Below are 19,673 nucleotides of genomic sequence, written 5' to 3' on the forward strand. Positions count from 1 at the left end.
TCTCAATTTCTGCTCAGGTCATGATCTCATGGTTTGTGGAATCGAGCCCCGTGTCGGGCACCATGCTGAGTGTGGAGCCTGCTTAGGATTCTCTCTCTCCTTCTCTCTCTGCCTCTGTCTCTCTCAGAATAAATAAGCATTAAAAAATGTAACAAAATTGTAAAAATATATATATAAAATTAATAATCAATAATAATATGATATCCAGGAAGTCCTCAAATATATAGGAATTAACCAAACAATCCCAAATAACATCTTAATTTTTTTAATTTTTTAATTTTTTAAAGTTTAATTATTGATTTTGGGGGAAACAGCGTGAGTGGGGGCAGGGGCGGAGAGAGAGAGGGACTCTCTCCCAAGCAGAGTCCTCCCTGCCAGCTGTGGAGCCTGACGCAGGGCTCAAACTCACGAACCATGAAATCATGACCTAAGCCAAAACCAACAGTTGGTCATTTCATGGACAGAGCTACCCAGGGTCCCCGTCACATAAATCTTAAAACACCACACGTGAAATGAGGAAATATTTTTACTTGAACAAAAGCAAAAACGAAATGCCAAAATTTGTGAGCTGCAATTAAATGAGCGCGTGGAAAGATTTTTTTGTTTATAGCTATGGGCTAGTGATTATTATGTGCCTCCCTTTCCCCTCACCTTCTGAATGAGAGAATAAGCTATTATATTTTCCTATCTCTGTCTCGCCAATATGTGTCAGGTGCGCGTTGGGGAAATAACATCGTTAGTCCTGGTTCACAGGGCTCTGCACCTAAGAAACCAAATCTGAGGAGTACTTGAGGAACCAAACCAGGGGTGCATCACCCCACCGGGATCTAATCTTGACGCTAAGATCCCGGACCTCAGACCCGAGGGTCGTGCTGGAATGGCGAGATAACTTGGGACGTTTTATTTTGCTTCGTTTTGTGGGGTGACTCCGTGTCACAAGTGGATACAAATGATTAGTTGCTGGAGGGCTGACCTGTGTAGATTGTCCCGCATCAGTTCCATACCGACTCATTTAGCTCTATATCGACTCAGGGCTTGGCTATTGTGACGTTGGTAAGAATGATGCAAATAGAGACTGGGTAAGGGCCTGCACCGTGGGGCTTTGTCCTCTTGGAATACCCCCTTGGAATTCAGCTGCCACGCGTAAAGAAGCCCCGTGTTAGGCTACAAGTGAGGAAGGCAAAGGGGAGCCGACCCTGCAGGATGAGAGGCGAGCTTGGGGGTTCCAGGTCCTGCCAAGCTGCCAGCTGAACGCAGCTACAGGAGGGACCTCAGCTATACCATGAACTACCTCATTGAGCCCATTGGCCTGTAGAAACACGAGACATAACAAGTCATTGCGCCACTGTTTGGTTTGGTAAGTTTTGGGGTGGGTTGTTATGTGGCAATAGAAAACTGGAACACATAGGAAACTTTGGAGCTGGGATGGTCTTTCAGAGTTGTCTCAAAACGAGACGCAAGCGCAGGCCTTTTCATCCCCACATGGACCTGAAGGGGAGCAGAATATGCCACCCCAAACTTGGGCATGTGGATTATTTTGAGCAGAAGGCGATCCAGTCCCAGCAGACTCAGGAAAAGCTTTTTTACCTCTCCCTTAAATGCCTAAAATAATTTACCTCGGGGGCCTGGCCCAGAAAGGGAGATGTTATCAGAGATAACTTCTTTTTATGTGAAATACATCTGCATGGCGGGTCATTTGATTACAGAACATCCGCTCTTCTCATCTTCCTGTGAATTTCCTTTCTCCCCTTTGAAGCCCCAGGCTCCCATCCCTTCCTTTCCTTAGCTCACGATGGCACATAAGCCTCAATTGCCTGAGTGCCTTTGAGTCTCATATTTTTATGGGGCTCCCTCCCATACGCCTGTAATTAAATTTGTTTTCTCCTGTTAATCCGTCTTATGTCAATTTAATTATCAGAGCAGCCAAAGAACCTAGAAGGTAAGAAGGGAAACATTTTCTGCCTCTACAAACCTGTCATTAAATTCATCTTGCCTCTCGGGAGGTGGCATGATCTTGGGTGAAGCAACATTTTTTTTTTTTTTTAACCAACGGCAGTTCCCAGAGATGGGCACCGCCGTGAGCACTCAGTAGCCAACACTTCTGGTATCTAAGGGAATGAGTGCTTGGATCCAGTAGAATGGTACAGCATTCACTACAGTCAGATTTCTATAGGCTTCCACTATTTTCCCATTGGTGGGATAAATGAAGGAGGCTACAGACACTTTATTTGATGTCAGGTCAAACTTCCGGCATGATGTGCTTGGCTTAAAAGAAGAGTTTAATATAAAAACACATGGTAGGTGGACCTATGAGGGTATCTCTCCTGGATTTCTGGCCCTAGGGGAGTACTTTCCCACCATAGCTGGCTGCTGTGCAGCGAGAATTGAACATCACATGTCCCAACCCTAGAAGGCCAGCCTGACTCATTTCTGTGTTCGTTACAGGCTGTGGAAGTAATGATAATGAAGTCTGACCTTGGAGCAGCAAATACACAGAGAGAGGGGGACAGGGCAAGTCTGAAGAGGGTATGGGGGGGGCTCTGGTAATCAGAGGAGAGTGGCATTGAGAAGCAATCTTCAGCAAAAACGTACGTATCTTTAGGGATGTTCATTGTAACACTGTTTCTAAAAGTGAATGATTGGAGAAACTTCTTTATCCATCAGCAGGTGAACTGCCACAAGAGGAAAAGCTCATAGTGAGAACACACCTGTGTTCTCGTCTTCCCAGCATTATATGCTTCCTGAACTAAAATCACCTAATTTTCATTCAGATATTCTGCCTTTCCTCAGGCAGCCTACTCAGGGGAAGCTAACCTCAGGCCAACCTGCGGCTGGGCCCGGGGTGGCCTAAGTCAATCAACACATGCCTTTGGTACCAATCATCGGTGGTCATGTGACCCAACGCCGTTCAATTAGAGTGAATCAAAGGACTCTCGCTTGGAATGCTGGGAAGGGCACCTGCTTGTGGGCACTCCTGCTGGATGGCTCTAGGCAATGCAACAATTTCTTTCTACCCTCTAAGGGTTTTTTTTTTTTTTTTTGGTTGAGACTGAGAATTAAACACCTAAGGCCCGTCAGCAGGAGAAAGGCACACAAATTTATATAAATTTTATGTGACCTGGGAACTTGTAAGGGAATGAAGACCCAAAGAAATGGTGAAAACGACTTACTCCTCCGTTAGCTTGAACAAGGCGAGACAACCGTGGAAAAGTTACTAGGCTACGTGGGGAGGCTAAAGGAAGATGAGTATCTTGAAGAGGCCTGTTTGTGTAGAATTCCCCGGGTCTCAGCTGCTTGTTCTTGATAAGTGTTGCTTTCCTTCTGGTACAGGGAGGGCATCTTTCTCATGGGATTTGTTAATCTCCGGCTTTCAGAAAGAAAGGGGGAGATTAGAATGCCCTTTCTAGATCTGCTGTTATTAAAGTGCTTTTAGCTCAACCCTTAGGCCAAAGTGGCGTCTTGTGGGATGGTGTAACCGGCCACCCTTTGAGGTCTCATTTGAGCAATTCTGAAGCAGTCGTCTCAAGACTTGTACTGAATGAAGGAGGCAAGGCCAAGTGGGGGAGGGGCGCAGAAAGCAAAAGGAGGGGGCTTTCCACCTGCATGCCCCCAGGGAGGTGAGGCCCAGAGAAACTGGGCCCCCCTGGCCTTTTGTCGTCAAGCCTGACTTCAGCTGGGAGTTCTGCTTTCTGGTTGTTTCAGACATTTCTCCTTTCAATGTAAATATTATTTTTAAGGAGCCTCCAGCCCAAGGCAGTCTTGGTCAGCTTAACCGCTCTCTGTGGGAATACGCAACTTTAAAGTGTTTGAAAAGAATCTGCTTCTGAGGAATTTGCATTTCCAGAAAGCTTTCAATAGAGGGCCAAGCGATGGAGCCTGTGAATAAGGGCTTTCTGTGTTTGCTGTACCATGTGAACAGTACAGGAGGGATAAGAGAAAGGAGGCACATTGCATTTCCCCCCACCCCACCCCCACCCCAGCAGCTGCGGCTGAGGGGGTGGGGGAAGGCTCTTTGCCAAGAACCAGTGAGGATTCTGGGATGTCCGTGTTGAGTCATCTCTTGCCTGCAGGTTTCCAGGGAGCTGGTTTGCATGAGGTAAACTCGCGACCTGATTCCCAATTCCAAGGGCCACTGTTCCTTGCTCTGCAGCCTTCTCTTGCCTCAAGGATGTGGCCTGGTGGGGAGGGGGAGGGGAGTCCTGAGTGGGGGAGGGGGAGTGTTGGGGCAGAGCCCGGCTGTTTGGGCGCCGACGTGGAATTCAGTCCCACACTCACATGGGCTCCTTTTCCAGCCCTTCTCCCTTCAGTTGGGACCAGTGGCTGCTTGGGCAGTCAGAAGACCTCCCTGTGTGGTTTGCTAATGCTCCCTTTGGCCCCACCCCTCGTTCATCTTCATTCTCTGAAGAAGCTGAGAAAGTGGTTTGTCTTCACTCTCTGGGGCTGAGAAAAAAAGCCTTGAGAAGGAAGGTCACTTTAAAGCCCCACCCACCAAGAGTCGGCCATAGGCTTCCTGCCCCCAGCTTGGGAGTCCCCCAATTCTGGGTTCTCGGCTCACTCCGGGAAGCTCCCCCTAGAGGTCACAGTGACAAGGAAGGGGCGTTCACCAACACTCCTTCCCACTCCTACCCCTCCCCACAGGAGTCCCTCCCCTGTGGCCTGTGGTCAGTCTGTTGGGTGTGTGGGTCCTCTTGGACGGACACGGACTAGCAGAGTGCCAGAGGAGCCCCGTGGCACCGTGAGGGTGTTGACCCAATTCTTAGCGTGGGGCCTGTGACTGTACTTGGCTCCAAAGAGCTGAGGGGTCCAGATGTGTAACTTTGAAGCCCTTTGAAGTCACTTGACGTGCATGGGACATCATTTCAGGAGAGCTTATTCTTTTTTGAAAATTAGTTTTCTTTTTTGTTTTTTCTTTTTTTTTTAATTTTTTTAATGTTTATTTATTTTTGAGACAGAGAGAGACAGAGCATGAATGGGGAGGGTCAGAGAGAGAGGGAGACAAAGAATTCAAAGCAGGCTCCAGGCTCTGAGCTGTCAACCCAGAGCCCCACGCGGGGCTCGAACCCACAGACCACGAGATCCTGACCTGAGCCGAAGTCGGACGCTTAACTGACTGAGCCACCCAGGCGCCCCTGAAAATTATTTTTCAAAGTTTTTTAATTTATTTTTGAGGGAGAGAGAGAGAGAGGAGGGGAAGCGAGCCCGATTCGGGGCTCAAACTCACAAACCATAAGATCATGACCTGAGCTGAAGTCGGACGCTCAGCCGACTGAGCCACCCAGGTGTCCTTTTTTTTGTTTTTTTGTTTTTTTTAATTTTTTTAACGTTTATTTACTTTTGAGACAGAGAGAGACAGAGCATGAATGCAGGAGGGTCAGGGAGAGGGAGACACAGAATCTGAAACAGGCTCCAGGCTCTGAGCTGTCAGCACAGAGCCCGACGCGGGGCTCGAACTCACAGACCGCGAGATCATGACCTGAGCCGAAGTCGGCCGCTTAAACGACTGAGCCACCCAGGCGTACCATAAGCAGGTGTCCTTTTTTTTTTAAGTTTTTAATTTACCTTTTAAAGCAATCTCTACACCCAAAGTGGGGCTCGAACTCATGACCCAGAGATCTAGAGTTGTGTGCTCTTCTGACTGAGCCAGCCAGGGGCCCCTCAGGTGAGCTCATTCTAAGACCAGCCTAGACACTAGACCAAGAAAAGCCCTTGCTTTTATTTCTGACATTAACCAAACAGGGTAATAAAATGGACAACACACTAATCGAACAAAAGAGCCTCCGTATGTGGCTTCCTTCCCCTAGAAAAATGTTACCCTATACACTACTCTTTCTTCTTCTCTCCCCATTCCTTCTTTTTTCTCTCCCTCTCTGCTTCACTCTCTCCCTTTCTTTCAATCCATACAAAATATTGACTCTTTCTGTATGCCAGCCACTGGCATTGCCAGGAACTGGCAGTATACTTGTGAACAATAAAGAGATCCTTGGCCGGCACATCTTCCAGGCTAGAGGCAGGACACAGGCAATAACAACACCATAAGCAATAAGTGAATTTTACAGTGTTTTATAGAGGACTGAGGGTCATGGGAATAGAATAAGTGGGGGTTTGCAGTTCTAAGCAGCTGGTCAGGGTGGACCTCATTGAGAACATGACATTTGAGCAGAGACTCGAAGGCAAATGCAGAGAAAGAAAAACATCTTTCCCCCTGCCCGTCCAAGTTCTTGGCTGGGGCTTCTGTAACAACAACAACAACAAAACCCCGATTAATAAGAGAAAAGCATGCAGACTTATTTAAGTTTTATGTGATGTAGAAGATTTTATAAGGAAATCTAGACCTGAAGAAGTGGTTATACCCGAGCCTTTCAATGCCAGGTTGATGAAGAATGAAAAGTTGTAGGAAAATGCGATAGGACAGCTGTCTTGGAGATAAGGCTTATTATTTTTTTTCTTGTAGGTATAGAGAAGCCATCTCTCACCTGAGGGTCTATGACCTACTTGAGGGGAAGGTCACAGAGTCCTTCCTGCACCTGCTGTTTTTCAAATTCCTTCGGCTCAGATAGCCATGCGCTATGGAGAAGAGCGTGCCAGGCACAGAAACCAGCCAGCACAAAGGCCTAGTGCCTGGCTCTGGGGAGACATAGCAAGGAGGTCTCCCTAGCTGAAGCGCAGTAGGTGGGGCATAACAGGACATTCGGTCAGAGAGGGAGGGGCCTTGGAAAGACCTCAACTGGAGGATTTTTAAAACACTTTAAAGAATATATTTTTATAAAAATGTTTGTTTTTGAGAGTGAGAGGGAAAGTGGGCATGAGCAGGGGAGGGGCGGGGGGGAGGTTGCGGAGACAGAGAATCTGAAGTAGGCTCTGTACTGTCAGCACAGAACCCAACACGGGGCTCGAAGCCACGAATCATGAGATCATGACCTGAGCCGAAATCAAGTGTCTCTTCTTGACCTAATTGTAGCCAGGCTTATCTGGCCCAGACCTGGGCCTGCTTCATCTGGTTTTAGTGGGAATCCTGCTGGGTCAGTTTACAGAATCCTTGGTATCTAACTATCCTTGATATCTGATCAAAATCCTCACCTATCCCTCTCAATGTCTTTCACCCTGGCTTGCCTACAGCAAGAATCCTGTCGAGTTGGTTAAGCCAGAATTGCCCCTTACCCTATGTTTCCTCTTAGTAATTTTCTGCCCATTGACCCCACCCTGCTCCTTGACTATAAATCCCCCCTTGTCCCTATGTTCAGAACGGAGCTCAGTTCTACACTGAGGTCCCTCTTCCCCTATTGCAATGTTTACAGAATAAAACGTGCCCTCACTGCTTTAACTTCTGTCTGGCTCTGGTCCTCTTGCAACACAAAAGTAGAGTGAAGAAGATGATAAACTCAGCGTGAACCAATCACACGGGTTCCACAGTGAGCAGCTCACGGCCACCTTGTTTCATCCGTATCTCCATTTCCCGTGTCCCGCATCATTTCATCCCTAAGTATTTCTATGTGTATCTCTGAGGAGGACGTCTTTTAAGCTGAACATAAAGTCATTTTCACACCTACAAATTTACAATAATTCCTTACTGTAATTAAATATCCCGTCCTTAGGTCATTAGAGGGTGTTTTGCGGAGGGATAATGTGCTCTAATTTACTTCCTTAAATGGTCAGATTGTGTGGTATACTCTGGCACAGGAGGGTCAGATGGCACAGCCACTTTGGGAGTGTGGCAGTTTCTTTCCAGGTTAACCATGGGCCTACCTTTGGACCCAGGAATTTCATTCCTAGGTATACACCAAAGAGAAAGGGAAACTTTAGCCCACCAAAAGAATCACACAAACATATTCGTAGCAACTTTATTTTAAAATCCCCAAACTGGAGGGGCGCCTGAGTGACTCAGTCGGTTGAGCGTCCGACTTCAGCTCAAGGTCATGATCTCGCAGTTTGTGAGTTTGAGCCCCGCGTCAGGCTTTGTGCTGACAGCTCAGAGCCTGGAGCCTGCTTCGGATTCTGTGTCTCCCTCTCTCTCTGCCCCTCCCCCGCTCATGCTCTCTCTCTCGCTCTCTCTCTCTCTCTCTCTCTCTCTCTGTCAAAAATAAATGAACACTAAAAAAAAATTTTTTTTAAAAATCTCCAAACTGGAAACCATCTGAATGCCCATTAATGGGCAAGGAGATAAACACATTGTGGCATGGTCACACATGGAAATACCCAGAAAGAGAAAGGAATAGATTATTGATATATACAAGACTATGAATCAGGTTCAAAACATTGAGCAAAGGAAGCCTGATACAAGTGTGTGTGCTGGTTGATTCCACTTATATGAGTTTCCAGAACAGGCAAAACTATGTGTCTGTCTGTCGGTGGGTGTAGAAATCAAACCAGTGGTTGTCTTGGGTGAAGGGGACATGAATATTGACTAGAGAGGGGCTGGTAGATGGGGAGACTTGGGGGTAAAGTTTGAAGACAGAAGAGTATCAGGGAGATGTGCGGTGATTCAATCCCCGCCAGCACTGAAGCCTACTTGGAATTCGAGGTCATAAATTTAGAGTAATTCCAGGAGGCATGGTTGTATTTGACCAAGTCCCGCTGGACGTGCACCAGAGATGGAGAACTGGTTTTTGAACCAGGATGTGGTTTTGCTAAGTGAGTAAGAGGAAGAAAGTGGGCAAATCGGTTCCTAAGCCCACTAGAACAAGAAGACTTTCCTTTTGCTTCTTCCCACAGAGAAAGCAACACCCCCCCACCATATGCGTGAAACACAAATCCCCCCGAAGTGCAACGTAGACCCCAAAAGTTCCTCCAACCCACTTCTCCTGGTCAGCTCTGCCCAGCTCCAGGGGCTCGCCCGGGGGGCCTGCTGGGCTCTTTGAGCTACAGTAGCTGTGGGATTCTTCCACACGCACTACCTCCTTCAAGATCCCTTATCAGCTCATCAAAACACCTCCTACCACATCTGCAGAATAGAGCACCAGAGGGTAAATCTAAATCCCAGTGGCATTCTGCAGCCGACTTCAATCCACACAGGCGTCCCGGGTATCCTCGGATTTCCCAGAACAAGGTACAAGCAGCTCACCCTTGACCACTGGAGGTGGGCAGGCAAGAGAAAGGCAGAAAAAGTGGAAGAGGGAGGAAGAGAAAGGTAAAAAAAAGAACACAATCCCAGGGGTTCAGCATCTTCATGGAGCTGGCCCACCCAGACCTTTCATCCTGAGTCTAATGCAAGACAAGCCGATTGTCCAATTCATCCATTTTTTTTAAAATTTTTTTTCAACGTTTTTTATTTATTTTTGGGACAGAGAGAGACAGAGCATGAACGGGGGAGGGGCAGAAAGAGAGGGAGACACAGAATCGGAAACAGGCTCCAGGCTCTGAGCCATCAGCCCAGAGCCTGACGCGGGGCTCGAACTCACAGACCGCGAGATCGTGACCTGGCTGAAGTTGGACGCTTAACTGACTGCGCCACCCAGGCACCCCTACCAATTCATCCATTTTTTGTACTCCTTTTTTTAATGTTTATTTTTCAGAGAGAGAGAGAGAGAGAGAGAGAGAGAGAGAGAGAGAGAAAGAGTGCACACAAGTGGGGGAGGGGCAGAGAGCGAGAGAGGGAGACACAGAATCCGAAGCAGGCTCCAGGCTCCGAGCTGTCAGCGCAGAGCCTGATGTGGGGCTCGAACCCATGAACCGTGAGATGATGACCTGAGCCGAAGTCAGATGCTCAACTACTGATCCTCCCTGGTGCCCCTATTTTATGTTCTTCTTAAGTGGGATCAGTCGCCCCGGATTCGAACAGAACTCCTTAGCTCTCAATCTCCTGGAGGAGTTTGAGCCTGGATCCCTTGCTTCAGCCCTGCAGCTAAGACCAACTGGCCTTCTTCCTTGGATACTTCCCTCCTTGGCAGCCAACAATGCAACACTCCCAGTAAGGAGGTACCTTAAGACTTCTTAGCCCCAGTCCTTTTGCCAGCTCATGGCTCAGTTCCCTGACTTTGGCCAGGAACGTATCATGAATCGTTTTTACAAGGGCACTTTGCCAACTCAAATTCCTGCTCCGAGTCTCCATGACTAGCTGTGTGAGGTGTCGTGAGAGTATAGTATCTGCATGTTATTAATGTGTATGCTGTCGCTGCCTATACCGAGGAACGCTGGCTGGGGAGAAAAGGTCTTCCAGAATCTTCCAGTGAAGGCAGAACTTGCAGCAGCAGCGTGAAAAGCTGTCTTACCTCTACGGGCTACCAGCAGCCACAGGCCTGATTTACTGCCCTGCCAAACATAGCATTGAGCCTGGGACCTCAGAGGAGATGGAAGGGGCTGCCCTTGGGTGTTCCACCTCAGTTTTACGACTGGACTTGTAATTTTGGTTCCCTGCATCCTGCTTACTCATTCTACCTGTAGCCCACCAGGTTTCGTGGCCAGTGGGAGAGTGGTTGTCCTCTGGAGGGTAGGGTGGGAAGGAGGAGGGCCAGAGAAGTATCTGAAAAGCTCGGGACCTTTCAGTTGGTCCTAGCACCTGGCGCCAGTTAGCTGGGTGGGCCAGATGGGCGGCTGCAGGGGGCTCGGGCAGCCTGGACTTGGCTTTTCACCTCTTATAGCCTCTTCCGGTGTACCTCTTCCGCCCTCAGAAGGACTGCTGCAGCGGGATAAGACCCGACTTTCTCAGGAATAGCCAGTCTGTGGTCTAGAGACCACAGTCAGAGCCAAGGTCTGAATCTAGCCTGGTGAAGATGCCAGGGTGAGCTCTGGTGCACAGGCCCAGCCTCAGCCAGGCTGTCCCCAAACTCACAGCCACGGTAGCCTTAGTTCTTGCACTGTGGTCAGAAGTATACTTGGCCACGCTTCTTTCTAGCTCTCCTCTTCCCTCTCCAAAGCACCTGTTGGGGCTGTTGCTCGAAATTGGTGGTAATTAAAATAGTTCAATCCAACGATCACTGTAAGCCACTCTGAATGCAATGGCCTAACCCAAATCTCAGCTTATCAAAAAATGGTCCCAGTGGGGGCAGGCTTATTCATTCATGAGATTCTATTATGTGCCAGGAAGGATTCGAGAGAGGAAAAACAGCTGGTGTCTGCCTCCAGGACCTAACAAATAGAGGGAAGAGGGTATGCCCTACAGGAAATACCAACAGAACAGAACATACCAACATCCCCCCATTACTTGGGGGATGCTTGGCATGTGACCGTTTATCATGCATGGTTTCCGCTCTTCGAGAGTGATGCCTATGGTCCATGACCAGTACTGTGAGACCCAATGCAAGGGCAGTGTACTACCAGAGTATCCACGGATGAGCCCTGGTGGCAGTGATTGCCAAAGAGAATGCTATTGACATTTTGGGTGGGATAACTCTTTGTTGTGTGGGACTGTCCTGTGCTTTGCATTCTCAGCCTTCATCACTAACAGCCCATAGTATCCCCCAGTCATGACGACAGCCAGTTACATTTCCCGCAGGTGGGAGGGTAGGACTGCCCAGGTCACCACTGCCCTGAGGAATCCAAATACCATGGGTCCGTGGCTCAAGGCAACTGTGAATTCTTGACTCCTAGCGACTCAGGCATTCATCCTGGTGAAATGGTGGCGGTGGAGGGGAAGGGGGCAGCAGTGGAGGGCAGCACTAGAGCTCTGGTCACAGGCTCAAAACCATCTGGAGTGGAAAGCTGTGGTTTTTAGCTGCCTGGCATGGGTTCCCACTTCTTTGGGTAACAGGTTACCAAAATTATCCTTTGGCCTCTTCCCTGCCGTCAGTCCTCAGACCTTCCGTGGGGTTGACCCTCAGTTCCAAAGGTGGTTGTAGCCTGGCCAGTCAGAGCGTTGCCTTCCCCTGGGCAGAGCATGGGTTCCAGGAGGGACACAGGACCTGATCAGAGGCTGATCAGAGCCCTTTTGCTGCTGGGAAACACCTTCCCTGCCAGACTTGACCTTCAGAGGTTGGGGGGCTGTTGCTGCTGTAGCCGTCAGGTCCCCTGCCTGAAGATAGGTGACCCTGCAAAAGCAGAAACAGGTTTGGGGGCATGGTCTGCACCCCCGGAACCAGCCACATCTGCACTGGAATTTCCCTCTTGACGGGAGCCAATACATCCCCGTCTTGTTCAGGTCAGGTTGGGTGAGGTTGTCCGACGGGGACAACGAAAAGGGACTGATTAATATGCCGGGAAAAGGAGCTGAGTGTCTTCAGTCAGAGGAGCCAGGCTGACCAGGGGCCCCAGTCCTCGGCACCAGATCTATGCCCCCTTCATGCTGACCCTCAGGACAGGACTATAGCGTGACCCTGCCCCAGCCTGGAAGTCTGCATTCTTCTTGGGGGGGGCTGCTTCCCAGAGGAGGTGACTCTCAGTCCAGGGGTAGGGACCCTCTCCCAGCCTATCAGTCAGTGCCTGTTTAGGAAAGGAAATCCCGGGATGGGGAGGTGACGAGTGGGCTGCAGGGTTCCTTGGGACTGGCCCGGCCCACCTGGCCCAGTCCTGCCTTCCCTGTTATAGGTAGGCTGGCTCCCTGCCCGCTCACATCCCCTGGTCATTACTGAGGGCTTCAGTGCATTCTGGACTCCCAAGGGCAGCCATCTGCCTTCTTTGCCTGGGAGCTTCATCTCTGGAGCGGAGGAAAGTCCTGGCAGAAAGAACCATCTCCCTTCCAGCAGCCCTTAACTGAGGACCAATGGGACGGGTGTCTAAACATCCAGCTTTCCTGCCTCCGGTGGGATTATTCTGAGGTATATGGTCTGTCTCCCATCGTTGCCCCAGCAGAACTGGGTAGGCCTCAGTTGTCCTCAGGGGCCACCGCACCTGAATGGACTGTCATCTCTTCCCTGTTTCACACCCCTCTCCCGTACTCCCACTTTGAACTGAGACCTCTGCCTCAGCTGCTCAAGCCCCACCAGCCTCTGGCGGGTGTGGCTAAGTCCTCCGAGAGAGCACAAGACTGCAAGTGGTGACTGGCCTTGACCCCGCGTGTCCCCCATCACAGGTGAAGCTAAATGAAGCCACCTCCCAGAGACAGAGTGTCCCCAGGCACAGGGCCCCTGTTCCCCAAGGCGCAGGCCTGGAAGGGGGCCAGCACATTCCTCCTGTTCCCCTAACCGGGATTACCACTGGACGGAAGTGCAGTTGACTGTGTTAGGTATTGAATTAAGTTCTAGAATTCTTGTTTTTAGGTTGGGAAAATCAGAAACAGTTTGCTCTGAATGTGCAGAGAAAGTTGCCCTCCCCCCACCCCCCACCATTGGGTCTGTGGCCCCAACAGGAAAGTGCAGGATCCCACCCTCATTGCCTGGGGCTCTCAAAGTCATCCCAAACCCATCTCCCAACACACTTGCCAAGTCGAACTTTGTGTCTCTGGGTAAAACACACTCATGAAACAGAATTTTTTTTTTTTTGTTCTATTTTGGTGACAAGAGAGATCCTTGATGGAAACTGGATCTGTAAGAAAAATGAGGATAGAGCCATTAGCTTAGAAAATATTCCATGACCTTGGAATTTTGGTGGCTTCCCAGTTTTACCACCCCATGGGTGAAGGTTCAGCAGCTAAGATCCTCTTGTGGAAAAATAAATGATTTAGGATTCAAATTTCTGTCATTGTCTTGTCAACTAGTTTCATCTAAACACAGCCACTTAGAGCCTGGTGTTCCCTTTAGGCTATAATGCACTTATGCAAAGTTCTTGGCAGGTACTTGGCTCAGTCAACATTGGCGCCTTCTTTTCCTGTCCCTTCTCCCAGGGCTCCCAGCAGCTACGATAGAGCCTCATGGCCCCCAAGCTGGATTGTGGCAATGAATTTTACTATGCTCAGTGCCCAAAAGGAGAGGGGAAACAGCCCTTTGCTTGTAGTGTCTCATCATCCTTGGAAGGATGCTAAGAGAGGGGCTTCCCATGCTTTAAGAAGGAGGATTCTAGAAACACCTTTTCCCAGAGAGGAGGCTTTGTCACTGTCATTAGATGGTTCTATAGTCTATGGACTAAGAAGGACACCAAACTCTCTATTTCCATTCCACAGTGTCTAATTGCTGAGCCTATGGAACCCAGGATGACTCAGTGTACCCCCCCATGCACGCACACACACACACACACACACACACACACACACACCGACTTTCATATAACCTCAGGGTCGCTTTCAGTGGCTAAAGCACTTGTCCAAGCCAACAGATCCGCATTGGGAGTTCATTCTGCGCTTGGCTCCCATATCACCTTCTAAAAACATTCCTACCTATTGTAGTGGGTGCTTTCCCTTAGGAAAGAGAAGCACATGTCTGTCTGTCCACACTTCGTGGACAAGCAGAAAGGTAGCGGCAGGGTCCTTATGATCAGAGGTCCCAGCCCTGCTCAGCCCCTTCCACTGAGATTCTTGTCTCCTTGCTGCCTTTCCCTACCTGTGGACACCACTTGTTGACCTGAACCTATCTGTTCTGCTTATCTCTGAGAACTTACAGGGACCCTGCATACTTGCTTGACCCAGAGCAGACCCACAGTAGGTGTCTTCTCCATAGGCACCTTCCTTCACTAGCAGACTTCTAAACGACCTCTTCCGGGCCTCAGTTCCTGGCTCTCTGCTCTATTTATGCCTTCTCCCCGAGTCATCTTAGCCACCGCCTGTGGCTGTATATCTCAGCTATTTCTAATCACTCCTACGCTTAGAGCTAAGACTGGGCTTTTCCGCTGACTTCCATATATCCATCTGCCTATGTGACATGCCCATTTGGTTGTCCAACATCTTAACAGTAACAACGAACAGAACTCTTGATTACTGCCCCCTCCTGTGCCTTGTGCCTCTGGCAATGGCACCTCAAGGACTCCTCCTTGAGGCTTCCTTTCCCTCATCGCTTCATTCAATCTATCAGCAAGACTTGCTGGTTCTACATCCGTAAGAGCCATCACCCTGTTCCGAGTGTCATCTTTGCCTGCCTGGAGCAGTGCAAACAATTCCGATCTCGTCCTCCTCCCCGTTTTCCATTCTCTATTCGACAGGACCTGCAATTATTTTGAAATCTAAATCAGCAGCTTGAGAGACTTCCCTCTGAGGGGAGGATGAATGAACGAGTATATGTAAAGGACCCGGAACAGTGCCTGCACACAGGAAGTGCTATATAAGAATTTGCTCTTGCCCTGCTTCTGGGGTTTCCAACCCATCTGGAACACAAGAGAAATCTTCGAGGCCCTGCCTGACCTTGGTCCCTCCAGTGGCATCTTGGCTTCAGCCATACTGGCCTCTTGTCTGGCCCCCAAAACATGTGAGGCTCCTTCCTGCCTCAGGACTATTGAATTTGCTATTCTGTCTGTAAGAACACAGACATATTTGCATAGTCTGGCTCTTTCTGGCATGTGTGCTTCAGTTCAGAGAAGCCTTTACAGACCAGCCTGTTCCCAGGAGCACCCCCCCACCCCCAATCATTCTGACCTTCTCTGTTCTTTATCAGATCAACTTTATGTCTCTATTTCCTTCCTAACATTTGCCACACAATCAAGAGATCTTGTTTATTCGTTCACTTGTCAATTGTCTGTCTGTGCCCTCTAGGATGCAGGCTCCACCAGGGGAGGGCTTTTGTACATCTTGGTTTACTCCTATAGCACAGGGTACATACCCAAGGAATATTTAATGAATGAATGCATTATTTAATTAATGAACACTCTTTCCCCCCATCTGCACTCTGCCTTCTAGCTTGGATGTCAGGTAAGCATGTGTGTCTCCCTGTGAATTATTGTCCCCTGTTCCCCTCTCTTGGGGGCCTTGACCAGCCTAGATGCACTGACCTTACCAGACCTCAAAGTCCCAAGCCTAGCCGTCGGCTGTTGGTGGACCTTGGTGTCATCAAGTCTCACCGTACCCGGTGTGGTGCTGGGCACATGGTCAGTACTGACATGTCACAGCCGTGCTGCCCCACTTGCCTGTTGACAGAGTTCGCAGGGGCTCTTGTGGGGGACAGTGGGAAGTCAGAGTGGGAGACACTGTGCTTGACTAGTGTCCAGGAACTGTCACTGCAACCTCTAGGCTTCTAGAAAGGCCTCTCCTGCCCCCTGCTGGTGGTGCCATAATCAGACCCTCAGACTCACAGTGTCTACTCAGTGATGGGATATGACCCTGTAGCACAGGCTCGGACAGAAGCAGGTCTGGAAGAGGCTAGGCCTGCTGAGGTCGGTTAAAACGCATTTCAAGTACCCCAATGCCATCCCAGTGCTGGAACAGTAATTTGACAAAAGCAGTGGGTTACGTGCAGAAAGGCCACCTCATCATGGCTGTGGGGTCTGGGAAGGACCCTGTCTCAGGCCACTCAGGGTGGGTGGCACAGCCTCCCTCTCCCTCAAGGGAAACCAGAGTGGTCGCGGGACAGCTCCGTGCAGAGAGAGGACCAGCATGTCCCTGGTCCCTGGTCGCTGGCCGGACCAGCCTGTCAGGTTGGAGACCTGTCCCTGGGCTGGTTTCGTCTGGCCCCGAGAAAGCTGCACCCTAGCCCTGCATCCAGGCACCGGGCCCACCCTGAGAGGACATAAGGAGTTACCCCTCGGAGCAGAAGAAAGCTGGGTGAAGTTCGTGCACTGCGTGCGTTTCTAAGTGACGTCCGCGATTTAGGGCCCACCAGCCACTTGAACCCCCACCCCCAACACACTCGGGGCTTCAGTCTCTGGGGTCTTGTTGACTCTGCCACTGATTCACTCTCAGGCCCTGGGGGAGTGACCTCCTCCAGACCCGGGGCGGGTTTCCATTCCTCTCCCGTCCTCTCCATTTCCCCCTCCCGGCCACCTTCTCTTCCCCTCCTTGCCATCAACCATCTCCTTCCTCCCCTCCCTGCACCCTCCGCGCAGAGCTCAGCACTGTGTGAACTGCAGTATATACGATGCTTCACATTAAGTAACTGGAGTCCCTGCCATTCCTGGGGTCTCTCAACTCCGGTTAAAGTGGAAGACAGCGTCTCAGTGTGGCGCTGCCTGTCTCAACATCCAACACCTGTCCTTGGAGCACACAGGGCACTGCCTTGAAAGCGGAGGCTTTCTCAGGTATCCTTATCGGCTAGAATTCCATGACATTTTGGATGTATATTTACTGTGTAGTCTTTTTATGGAAAGGGATAGGATTTTCCATTTATGGCCAGAACTAAATTTCCCTTGAAAATAAATGTGTGGGAGTTAAAAAGAAAGCTAATTAAAAAAAAAAAAAAAAGAGTAAGTGATATTACAGATGTCAACCCAGTGAGAGGGATACTATCATTACCTCCGTTTAACAAAAAGAAAAATGAGGTGTCAGGAGTTAAGGAACTTGTCCCAGGCTCCAGAGATCCTGGGTGTGGAACGGGATCTGACGTTAAACTTGCGTGCCTCGAGGGACAGAACCCAAGCTGACACCGTGGGCCCTGTTGTAAGGAGCCTCTAGAACAAAACGGCTCAAGGGCATTCTTCAGACTGCCGGTCACCATCTACCCATCCCCTGTGACCCGCCTGGCATGTCTGAACATCCCCTCAGTGCATCCTCAAAACCATCGCCCTTGGAGGTCGTCACTAGTCCCCCTACGTTAGCCATGGCGTGGCTCTCACAGAAGTTAAGTGATGCGTCCCCTAAGACCCAGCCACCAGGGAGCAGAGTCAGGCCTGGGACCTACTCCAAAGCCTGCATGTTTCCAACCGCCCCCATGGTGGTAGGGGTAACAAGACCCGCCACCTGGCCACCTTATCTTACATTCCAATAATCTTGAGAAGAAGGCCCCACGGTCTTCCCTGTTTCTAGATGGGGAAATAGAGCCTCTGGTGGCTCTGGAATTTCATGAAACTTAAGGTGCGTCCACAATAGTCCCTCAATCAGGCAGCAGAGCCCCTGAGCAGCTGGTGAGTTTACTGTCTGGGTCGGGCTTTTGAGATACTTTGAGCATCTGTTCCCACCTCGTGCCCTGCTGTGGCCACTCCCTGTCCACTCTGGGGCCGGTGGAGGTCTGGGGGTGGGTGGAGAAGCTGCCATTACCACCCGACCAGCATTAGCAGGCATTCACTGCAATGGGGACTTGGCACTGGGGACAACTGTGGGTGCTCCTGGTGCCCACCCAGATCCCCACCATCTCTGTGGTGTAATTCACGCGCCAAAGCTCCCCTGGGGTCGAGCTGAAGCTGGACTCCCCGCTGAGACCTCCTCCTCGCTCTACTCTTTCCTCTGTCCTCTTACCTCCCTCACTCCCTTTTTCCTCCACAAATCCTGTGCACCCAAATCCCTGTTTCAGGCTCTGCCCCTAGGAGCCTGGCTAGGAACCTCTGCTCCACGTCTCCCATTTCCTCCTGTCTGGTATCCCAGGCCAGTGGGGGTTGGGGGAACCTTGGTTTGACAATCCCAGTAATGGGTCTGGCATTGTCCAAGAGCTTGGGGCCTGCTTGACAAAGCCAGGTGACCTTGAATCCAGGAAGAGTCCCTCGGTTCTTAAGCTTTCCCCGAGAGGCTGGGGGCTTGGTCCACCCATAAATTCCCCCTTTATTCAGAGAAGGAGAGACACTCCCTCGGCCCCGTCCTGCAGGGACGGCGGCTCGGTGGCTTGAGGACCAGCTCTGCAAGGGGGAGCGGGCACAGAGGGGGTCCACGTACCTGCCGGGCCGCGGGCCTGGGGTTTGTTCACAAGGATTCAGTGATGTAACAGGCAGCCCCCAGGGCTCCCAGAGCCACAGCGGCAGGCCCGAGAGCTTGGAGCACGTGAATTACGATGAGTGGAGTGTTTTCTTGCAGGTTCTCTGTAGAGCGAAACAGAAAGCCCACAGGTTGGGGGAAGCTGGGACTCTAGGGCCCGTCTACAGGCAGGGAAAGCAGAAATCGTAGGGTGGCCTCAGGATTTCAGGAACGCCTTCTCCCCGTGACCGAGCCTCCTCTCAGGGGGACACAATTCCGCCCACCCCTTCCAATAAATCCCTGTCGCGAGAGTCCCTGCGTCTGAGGATGGGCTAGCCTGGGGTGCCAGCTCCCCGGGACACCCAGGGAGCAGGGTACGAAGGCGGCGAAGGCCGCGGTGTGCCAGGCCCCGTGCCAAGCATCTCACACCCAGCGTCTTCCTCGAGCCTGACAACCACCATGTGAAGCGGGGTGTGTCACGTGACTCCATTTTGGAGGTGAGGAATCCGAGGAAACAACATATGACGCCCACCACACGGGCGAGGAAAACAGATGATCACGCTCCCGAGGAAGGCTTTGACAAAATGCAGTATCCGTGTTGACGTCAATCCTACTGAAGTAGAGAACCTTATTCAACGTGACTGTGTGTTTCAGGCCAAGGTCTCACATTCCACTGCACCGAGAGGTGTCACGATGATGGACGCTGGTGCTAGAATTTGAGCGGAATCAAGACTGACACGTCTTACCCCGGCCAGACTGGATCTCTGCCCCTTCCCCTCACTTGCCTAATTCTGAGCCTTTTACCTTTCCCTCTGCCACCTAGGATGCTCTGTCTTTTCATCTTAAGCCACAGAGGATCCCAAGACCCTTTTTGACTCAGCTCAGATACCAATGACACTGCAAAGTCTCCCTGGACGCTGATTTAGGAGCGAGTGCTCTTTTCCTGAAGCTCTTAGAACATCTCTAGGACAGACGTCACTTTCCGGCTTGCATCTGAGATCCTAGGGCCCATGTCTCAGCTTACCACGTAGACGGTACGGTTTTTAAGGGTAAAGTTCCCTGTTCTGGTTTTCCTCACAGGGCTTAGTATTCTATCCAGAACAGGTTTTCCCGCTTGTTGGTTTTAAAG

The 19,673-nt window shown here is 50.4% G+C and overlaps 1 protein-coding gene and 1 long non-coding RNA gene across 2 annotated transcripts in view; both read right to left on the minus strand.

Moving 5' to 3' along the window:
- Window positions 1-6,044: 6,044 nt before the first annotated feature.
- SPATA3 (spermatogenesis associated 3) overlaps window positions 6,045-19,673 on the minus strand; it is an 18,599-nt gene continuing 4,970 nt past the window's right edge. The window contains exons 3-6 of the mRNA XM_049614717.1: window positions 18,527-18,669; window positions 13,286-13,392; window positions 11,689-11,960; window positions 6,045-6,231 (exon numbers count right to left, since the gene is read on the minus strand). Of these exons, the coding sequence (XP_049470674.1) occupies window positions 18,564-18,669 (106 nt within the window). The 3' untranslated portion in view covers window positions 6,045-6,231; window positions 11,689-11,960; window positions 13,286-13,392; window positions 18,527-18,563. The remainder of the gene's footprint in view (window positions 6,232-11,688; window positions 11,961-13,285; window positions 13,393-18,526; window positions 18,670-19,673) is intronic.
- The window catches only part of LOC125911098 (uncharacterized), a 2,033-nt gene continuing 1,039 nt past the window's right edge, over window positions 18,680-19,673 (minus strand). Inside the window, exon 3 of the long non-coding RNA XR_007454253.1 lies at window positions 18,680-19,253. This is a non-coding gene — a long non-coding RNA (uncharacterized LOC125911098). The remainder of the gene's footprint in view (window positions 19,254-19,673) is intronic.

This window comes from Panthera uncia, assembly GCF_023721935.1.
Source record: "Panthera uncia isolate 11264 chromosome C1 unlocalized genomic scaffold, Puncia_PCG_1.0 HiC_scaffold_3, whole genome shotgun sequence".
NCBI classification, from domain to species: domain Eukaryota; kingdom Metazoa; phylum Chordata; class Mammalia; order Carnivora; family Felidae; genus Panthera; species Panthera uncia.